The sequence below is a fragment of the Sceloporus occidentalis genome, unplaced genomic scaffold, assembly GCF_023333645.1.
Source record: "Sceloporus occidentalis isolate IW3139 unplaced genomic scaffold, rSceOcc1.0.p SCAF_21, whole genome shotgun sequence".
Classification (NCBI taxonomy): domain Eukaryota; kingdom Metazoa; phylum Chordata; class Lepidosauria; order Squamata; family Phrynosomatidae; genus Sceloporus; species Sceloporus occidentalis.
In genome coordinates this window covers 15,878,806-15,888,496 of record NW_028317001.1, presented here as the reverse complement: position 1 = coordinate 15,888,496, position 9,691 = coordinate 15,878,806, and the positions used below count along the sequence as shown (strand labels likewise).

Genomic DNA, 9,691 nt, shown 5'->3' with positions numbered 1-9,691 from the left:
AGCCTAGTTCCCAGGTTGCCAAGCCGTCTCCCTCCTCTTGGCTTTGGCCTATATTTTGGCTCTTCTCTCCCCCCAGAGCCCCCTCCCCCAGGACTCCAGAGAACCCCCTCCCCCGAAAAATATTGCTTCCAATGCTATTGAACCCTATCCTGTGTGATCCTTTCTATTTGGCACGAAACCCTTCCCCAAATGAGGTATCAGAAGGGAGGGTCTCTCCTCTGTCCCACTTTCCAGGAGGGAGGGGGCTCCCCAAAGACCTTTTTACCCTTGGATTCCTCTCCTCTCCATGGCCATGGGCTCTCTCTGCCCTCTTTTCTCATAATAACCCCCCAAGTACCTGGGACACAAGGAATCCCCCGAGGTGGGTGCAGGTAAGGCAATAGGAAAAGGAGGCTTGGCAGGACCCCTGCCTTTCTTTGGGGGGAGGGGCTTCCTTCCTTCTTATACCCCCCCCAAGGGTCCCCCAATAGACCCCCCAGCCATTCCTCTGAATGAACGAGGGCTCTCCCCACTTCCTTCCCACCCTCAGAACAGACTGTGAGGGCAGCAATGGCTTCAGGGGCTGAGACTATGCATGCATAGATGCCCACAAAGGCTCCTCCTCAGCATGTGCAGGGATTGCCAGGGCCTAGACGCTCCTGCTTGTTCCGCTGGGGGCCTTTGCAGAAAAGGAAGGTATGTGCCGGGGGTTCAGCAGCCTCCCCTTCCTTCCCTCATTTCTTCCTTTGAGGAAATCGCAATGGACTCCAAGGTGCAGAGCTAGACTCAGGAGGGAAAGGCAGGAAAGGAAGGCTCTAGTTTGGAAATATAGCTGTCCCTCTGTATCCTATGTGTTTGTGTGTTTGCCTCTGCTGTTCTTATGGCTGGGAATGGAGCTGAGGACTGAGGAGAGAAGAAAGGGTCAGTTTTGGGCAAATTCCAAACTTCTGTGCATCAAAGAGTCCAGTGTGTTGAAAAAGCAAAAATCTTTATTGAGAACAAAAAGAAATTCAGTGTTTAAGCGAGAACTGCCCACTCCACCCAAACAATGCATCAAAATCCCCAAACCTAAAATCCCACCCTCTTCCAAACCTATCCCCACCTCCAATTCCCACAGTCTATGCCCCACAGGTAACAAGGACCCTTTGCCATTCCCACAAAATAGCCGTTTCTGTCAATACCTGTCCCCAATTTTCTTCAGCCAACATCCCAAATATTCCAAAAGCTATCATTCCCATAACTATTCTGCAACAAATCCCAGCCCCCATCTGCCTAACCTATACCACGACCCACAATCCCCAGCCAAATTTACAACCCAAAACAATTATCTATACTATTAGCAATGAAAACCTAAACTTAACAAAACACAATCTTAAAACATAAACAGACATATGGACAGACAAATCTCAAACAAAATCAAAAGGGCCTTTTATTTGCACTGCTGGATTGAAAATATGCTTTTTGAATTCGTTATTGACAAATATAATGTTAGTTCATTTCTGGGATTTGTGTGGCTTCTCTCCAGTGTGGACTCTCTGATGTCTTTCTAGGTTTGACTTCTCAGAAAAACCTTTCCCACAATGCTGGCATTTGTATTGCTTTGCTCCTGTGTGGACTCTCTGATGTGTCACTAGGATTGACTTCCGAGAAAAACCTTTCCCACAATGCTGGCATTTGTATGGCTTCTCTCCTGTGTGGACTCTCTGATGTCTTTCTAGGTTTGACTTCTGAGAAAAACCTTTCCCACAATGCTGGCATTTGTATGGCTTCTCTCCTGTGTGGACTCTCTGATGTGTCACTAGGATTGACTTCCGAGAAAAACCTTTCCCACAATGCTGGCATTTGTATGGCTTTGCTCCTGTGTGGACTCTCTGATGTGTCACTAGGATTGACTTCTGAGAAAAACCTTTCCCACAATGCTGGCATTTGTATGGCTTCTCTCCTGTGTGGACTCTCTGATGTGTCACTAGGTGTGACTTCGAATAAAAACCTTTCCCACAATGCTGGCATTTGTATGGCTTTGCTCCTGTGTGGACTCTCTGATGTGTCACTAGGATTGACTTCTGAGAAAAACCTTTCCCACAATGCTGGCATTTGTATGGCTTCTCTCCTGTGTAGACTCTCTCATGTGTCACTAGGATTGACTTCTGAGAAAAACCTTTCCCACAATGCTGGCATTTGTATGGCTTCTCTCCTGTGTAGACTCTCTGATGTGTCACTAGGTGTGACTTCGAATAAAAACATTTCCCACAATGCTGGCATTTGTATGGCTTCTCTCCTGTGTGGACTCTCTGATGTGTCACTAGGTGTGACTTCGAATAAAAACTTTTCCCACAATGCTGGCATTTGTATGGCTTCTCTCCTGTGTGGACTCTCTGATGCATCACTAGGACTGACTTCCGAGAAAAACATTTCCCACAATGCTGGCATTTGTATGGCTTCTCTCCGGTGTGGACCCTCCAATGCATGGCAAGGATTGACTTGTAAGCAAAACGTTTCCCACAATGCTGGCATTTATGTGACTTCTTTCCTGTGTGCATTCTCTCATGATTAAAATGTTCTTCTGTAAAGAAGGACAGTGACAGATAAGACTGAAAATCAGACTTAATAGAGGAGGGTGTTACCCCATGATTTAGCCCTCATTAACCCCTGCTTATTTGAGATTATATTATTAAAGTTGCTGTGAGTAACCCAAGCATGACCCTGCTGCTTATGCCCCTAAATCCATGTACTGATCGTATTCTTACTCATAGGAGCTAGCAAAGAATGGGGACTGCCTTGAGGGAATCAGTGGAAGCAGATAGTCAAAGGACTGTTGCAAAAAATTCTATTAACCATGTGCAAAAATACTTTGACTGACAGGTGTCATCATATCCTGTGAGACTGCCATTGAGTCCCGAGTCAGAGCCAAGACATGATGCAAGCTAACTGCAGAGGTTCCTTCATGCTGTTTGGCACCAGGAGATGACTCACAATCAATACAGTATGCAGCTCACATACGGATTGGTGTGGATTGCACTGGAGTTGTATGTACAAGAGATGGTGAAATTGATGGAAGTCGGAGAGGAGAGCTTGCAAATATTTGTATTATTTTGCAACTAAAGAGAGAAATTCTCCAAGGATTTCAATGAAATCAACTGTGTTTTTGACTTATTTTTCAGTGTGGAAAGTGGTCAGTGCATTGCTAATATCTATATCTGGACATTGGCTTCTGTACTCTGCTATGTTATTGTTGCGCTGTATCTGGGAGCGTCACCCTCAGATTGTGCTGTATATTGGCTTTTCAACGCGATTGGATTTCATAGCCAAGATGGATCTGAGAGCCAGTGTGCTAATCCTTTTTTTCTAAGATATTTGTACCAAGCACCCCTTGCATTCAATTTGGTTTCAGACCATTCTTCCCCCCAGGAAACATTCTAAATCGATTTAAACCTTTTTGAACACTCGGTTTCTGCCCTCAAGCAACAATTACAGTATAAATATCTGCCCTGGATGGCTGTTCTTTGACGTCAGTCCAATTACAGACAGACAGTCTGTTGGTTTACATGGTTAAGAATCTCAGTGCTCTCGCCAACCCCACTTGTCACAGGAGCTCCTGACTTCTCTTCCCATTTTGAACCCTCAGCAATTGGAATCCAGATCCGCCTAAGTAAAGTATTATCATTATGAAAGTCTTACATCTCTTGACCACTCCCAATTGTTGTCTAGTTCTTCTGCATGTGTGTGAATGCTTACGTGTATGTGTGTGTGTGTTTTGCTTTTCCCCTAAATAAAATATAAAAACCTATTTCAAATGCATTTGGAGTTCTGTGTGCTTCCAGGCCTGGTATAGTTGGGCTGAATCCCGAGGTCACTCTTGCCCCAACCAAACTATATCTCTCTTTTCAGCTAAGTACTAAATTCCCCTAAAAGCATTGCACTTGTGGGTGTCCTACCCAAACACAAGCATTTGGGATAACAAAGGGCCTCTGGAAACACCCATGGACCTAAGCAAACTCAATTTTGGACAAAAACATTATAGAAAAAGGAATTTTTGTGTCACCTTTCCTCTCTTCATAGACATTGCTGATAACTGCTATATGGAACGCCTTAATATCCCTGAAAACAAGGGCCTGAGCCATGTTCTCACCAGTTCACTCAATCCAATTATTAAAATCTGTCAGGTTGGTGGCTGCCTCCCAATCCCCAAGGCCCCTCTCCTGGCCCTTCCCAGAGGTCCCTTCCTATCCGCACAGAGCTAAGTGATCCTGGCTTTGCTCCTGGCTCCCAGAGGCCTGGTCCCCTTCCCTTTCTCCCTCCTCTCTCCAACCTTCCCTCTTGCCCATCTGCACTGCTTCAGCATTTCACCTTCAGCATCTCTCCCCTCCCTTTCTATTTTTCACATTCCCTCCATCTCTCTATCACAGACAGAAACACAGAGTGTGTGTGAGGCATAAAAGGGACACTTTGAGGCCCATTTGTTGAGAAAGGCAGGATATTCAGTATACAAATAATGTATTAGGAAAGGCAGAACAAGGGGGCTGGGGCCTGGCTTCCAATTTTGGTGAGGGTCAAATGCCAGAGAGGATCCTTAAAACAGCTTTAAGACATCTTCAAGACTGGGATGGATTACTGTTGGGGATGGGGGGGGGGGTGTCACATTGCCTCCCAGGGGATCTGAGAGGCAATCCCACATTGTGTCACCTAAAAATATGGAATAATTGTATGATTATACAGTCTGTTTACAGTGGATCGAAGAATGGATATTATTAAGATATAAGTTATTAGAAATGGAAAACACAAAAAGGTTTGGATATCATGCCTTCTTGTGGTATGACCAAATTAAAGCTAATACAGATTTTTGCCATCGCTTTATAAGAAATTTATTGTTTAGAGTAGGGGTTAAAATTAAAAAAAACTATTTTATAGTCAAATAATATCATGGGTCTCTATTCAAGAAGCTTTCTATAGAAGAACAAAAATCGAGGGTCAGAAATGGTTAACATACAGGGACCTGTTAACAACAGGAAAAAATTCTTTAATAATGAAACCTAGCAATGAGAGAGAGAACAAGATTAATAAGAATTGGTTTCTGTTTAGACAAATGTTTGAAAGATATAAAATTGATAAAAAAGAGCATGGTCTTACAGATAAGAAAAATGAAATGGATGCTATAATCTTTGACGATAAAAGGGGACATCCTTCAAAATATTACAAATTATTGAAGCAAAGGAATTTGGAACAGGAAAGTGTGAAGCATTGTATGATAAAATGGGCTCAGGACACAAAAAATACAATAGAAATTGACCTATGGGGAAAATCTTGGTGAGATACTAATTCTTTCACACTTTGTCAAAATTATGAAGAAAATTATATTAAAATGATGTATCGCTGGTATATATCCCCAGATAAACTAAGCAAAATGTACAAGAATGGAAGTGGTAGTTGTTGGAAATGCAGTAAACAAAGAGGAACTTTTTACCACCTTTGGTGGAAGTGTACAGAAGCGGGGAAATACTGGGGGGAAATACACACTTTGATGTCAAACATGTTAGGAATAACATTACCATTTAGTCCTTTATTATTTTTATTAATTAAAAATAATATTAGAAAAATGATTATTACAAAAAGAAGTGGAAAAAATAGATGTATTATTTTATATATGGTTACAATAGCTAGAATTGTTTATGCTAGTTCCTGGAAACAGAAAAGAATTCCAACAGAAGATGAGTGGATAAATAAATTAGAAGAAACAATGGAGATGGATATATTGACTGCATTGCTAAAGGATCTGGATAAGGAAAAGATAAAAAGGGAATGGGAATGCCTAAAAAAATTTGAAGTAAAAAACTTTTTATTTGAAGATGTATACCTAGGAGACATGATATCGTTAGTAATTTAAAATATGCATTTACTTTGAGGAAGCCACGATATATATTAGAATTAAATAATATAATATAATGTTTTAGATTTACATAGTTGTTAGTTTTTAATGTTTATTTTGTTTTGTGTTTTGGTATTGAAACCAATGTTTTATGTATGTTTGTTTATATGCTTGCAATGTTTGTAATGTGATGTCTGTTATTAATAAAATTTAAAAAAATAAAAATAAAAATATGGCATAATGTTTTGCCCCTCAATATCCCACAGCATCCCTTTGGGGAAGTGGAGGCCATTTTGCCACTGTTGGGCCCTCTCTGATCCATTGCAGGGCCAAGGGAGGCCTTTTTCCCATGAAGCCTCTCCAGAGACTCAAAAGACTGGAAGAGGGGCCATAAAAGCCAGGAAACTTGCTCAGGGAAGGGCTGAGGACCATTTAGGGGCAAAAAGCATTCATCTCCATGGCTTCTTTCCACAAAATTCCCAAATTGGCAGTTTAGGATTGGATATTTAGAATCCTTACAAAGTGGAGAACAAAAGTGCCTCACTAAAACTAGAAATTCCAAGATTCCACAGGAAGTTGTTATGGCAATTGAATTATGTGTGAAAGGGAACTAGGAATGGTAGAAAAGCACAAGTTGAACATGTGTCAACATTGTGATGCAGCAGCTAAAAAGGCCAATGTGATCCTAGGCTGTATCAATAGGAGTATAGTGTCAAGATCAAGGGAAGTAATAGTGTCACTCTATTCTGTTTTGGTCAGGGCTCACTTGCAATAATGCTGTGTCCATTTCTGGCCACCAAAATTCAAAGAGATGTTGAGAAGCTGGAGTATGTGCAGAGGAAGGAAAACAGAATGGTGAACAGTCTGGAAACCATGCTCTCTGAGGAACAACTTATGGAGCTGGGTATGTTTAGCTTGGAGAAGAGAAGGTTAAGAGTGGATATGAGACAGCCCTGTTCAAATATTTTAAGAGATGTCATATTCTGGATGGAGCAAGCTTGCTTTCTGCTACTCCAGAGAAAAGGACATGGAACAATGGATGCAAGCCACAGGGACAAGAGATTCCACTTAAACTTTAGGAGGAACTTCCTGAGAGTAAGAGCTCTTCAACAGTGGAATATACTCCCTCAGAGTTTGCTGGAGTCTCTTTCTTTGGAGGTCTTTAAACAGAGTCTGGATGGCTATCTCTCAGGGTGCTTTGAATGTCTATTCCTGCATGGCAGAAGATTGAACCGGATGGTCCTTGTGGTCTGTTTCAACTCTTTGATTCTATAATTCTAAAGTGGAATCATAGCACTCAGACAGTAAATTATGAAAGGGCCCTCAGTCTTCACAGGAAGGGCAATGGATTCAGGTTCCTTACCCACAGAGGCCACATTCTGATAATTCTCCATCATCACATAACTGTACATCAGTCTCTGTTTCTTCGTTAACAGTTTCCATTCCTCCTCAGTGAAATATACAGCCACATCTGCAAAGGTCACCTGCAACAGACAATAGCCCTCATCCAGAGAGTGACTAAACAAAAGGGGAGGAAAGCACATGGTGCATTGCAAATATTATTTCAACACTTCAGAATTCAGGCCAGGAAATAAACTTTAAATTCTGCAAGCCAGAAAAAAGCTACAGCCTTTGAGATCCAGTTTGTCTCGAATCCTATCAATATAATGTACAATATAATAAAGAATATAATTTAGGCCATTTCTGGAATATTATTGATTGATTAGGATACTGACTATCCCAACATGTATAGTACATTTAGTCACCAATGAATTATAGTCCATTTAGCCATATCTCACCTAATTTCAGAGGCATATTTCATTGTTAAAAACAGTTCTGGGGAGTGCTCTGGGTTTGAGGGCCACTGGGCCCACCCTCAATTTAGGCCTAGAGATATTCTCCCATATCCCCCAGCATTTCACAGATGCGGAAAGCAAGACACATGTGGCTAAGCAACACCAGAAGGTGGTCAAGATGGACAAAGTTGTTAATGATAAAGATCACACAAGCGAGGAAGGGTACTGCAGTTTGCTTTTGCCTCCAACTCCTGGCAAGGGCAAGACCCTGCTTCCTTCTCTCCTCCCATCTCCCCTCTTTTGAGTGGATGGGATGCACACTCTTTTGAACTTGGAATACATTTTGCAGCAACTGAACTGACCTGAGGAGAAGAGGGAAAGTGGGAGGAGGAGAGAGAAATAGGACATTTTCTAAGCCCCTGAAAAAATGAGGTGACAGAGGATTACCCAGGACTCTTTCTGCCAAACTGGGACAGTATGTTCTCCGCTTGCTTTCATGAGCCGGCCAAGACACAGATGAAACTAATAGTAAGGATAGCAACTTACCAAAGAGCTGTTGTACCTCAGGAGCCTCTTTCTGTTGGAGCCCGAATCCCTCCGCTTGGCCTCTGTGTCAGCCATCAGGTGGGCAGGGGTCCTGGTGGCCCTGCACTTGGTCACTTCCAGCAAGAGAGGCCCAAAGCCGTGTAGAAGGAGTCTGAGATGAAGTTCCTGAGAAAAGGGAGCAGGGTTAGGATTGGCTTGGCAAGAAACCCTGCAGCACTCAAAGTCACAGAGAACAGTATCCTGCTGGTGATATACGCAGGTGACATATGCCTCCTTTGGGCCGATGCAGAGGTGGGCATCCCCTTCCTCCCTCTGCACCAAACAAAGCCCCCTGGACCTAGCATAGATTCACTGCAGCTCCCCTACACAACAGATACTCCATGCCTTCTTAGAGTGGTTGGAGATTAGGGGATGGGGAATTGGAGAGGGCCCTGGTTATGTCCCCAAAGCTAGATGTGAAATGAGTGAATCATAAATAAATAAATCATCTGCTGAAACCTCCAGAAGTCCCCAGTGCTTTCCACCATCATCAGCCCCTTTCCCAAGAAGGCTGCATCCTCACTGCAGAAATAAGTCACTTTGACACCGCTTTAACTGCTCAGTGCTATGGAATCCTGGGATATTATCTTTGGGACACTTAGCCTTCTCTGCCAGAGAGCTGTCATGCCACAACTACAAATCCCAGGATTCCACAGGATGGAACCATAAGAGTTAACTCACTTTAGAACTGGATTATTTCTGCAGTGCAGATACAGCCTGAGTCGGTAGTAAAAGGGTAGAAGCACCCAAGTCTTGTTTTTACCCTCCTAATAATGGTTTTCCTTCAAAAAAATAAGTAGTTTGTTTTAGTCCCTAATCGTTATTCTTCTTGTTGTTTGTTTGTTTGTATGCTTGTTTGTTTCATTCTTGGTAATATGAGTTATTCTGGTCTGTCTCCTTCCTTCTTGCCTGCAAATCCATTAATAAGAAAACTGGGGAGACCTTTAAAATCTCCCAAAGGAGCCACTTTTGGCCTTTTTGGGGGGACTAGCCTCCTCTTAGAAGCCAAAGCCCAATGTTTGTGAAGGATAATAATAAGGCTTGTATTAAAACTATCTTCCTATTTCTGATCCCTTTTAAAACCCATGTTCCCCAGAAGGAGCAGAGCTGTGTAATAAGAAAACCCTCTCAGAAAAGAGACACAAAAGACACACAAAGAGAACACTTCCTTCCTTTTGGCGCAAGGAGCCTGGCCTCCTTCTGACTCTGGAGCCTCAGGAGAGAAAGAGAAGCCTCTGTTCAACTGAGGCTCAGAGAAGGTTCTGGAACAATATTCCCCACAGTCACAAGCAGCACAAAATGGCCGCCAGAAGACAAAATGGCTACTGGAACACAAAATGGCTGCCTCTGCCTGAGCGCTTTGCAGTTTGAGGCCTTCAGGGAACCCAAAATGGAGGATGAAAGGGCTCCAAAGTCAGAAGGGACCCCAAACAGCATTTCCAAACCTTAACAACACCTAAAATCTTTC

At 42.7% G+C, this 9,691-nt stretch overlaps 1 protein-coding gene across 1 annotated transcript; it reads right to left on the bottom strand.

Annotated features, from left to right (window-relative positions):
* Window positions 1–1,081: 1,081 nt before the first annotated feature.
* LOC149301681 (uncharacterized) lies at window positions 1,082–9,436 on the bottom strand. The gene is made up of 4 exons (XM_089483971.1): window positions 9,378–9,436; window positions 8,185–8,349; window positions 7,206–7,326; window positions 1,082–2,542 (listed from the first exon to the last, which is right to left on the bottom strand). Exons 2-4 carry the CDS (start codon window positions 8,257–8,259, stop codon window positions 1,473–1,475), a joined length of 1,266 nt encoding a protein of 421 aa, XP_089340097.1. The 5' UTR covers window positions 8,260–8,349; window positions 9,378–9,436; the 3' UTR covers window positions 1,082–1,472.
* Between the last annotated feature and the right edge of the window lie 255 nt (window positions 9,437–9,691).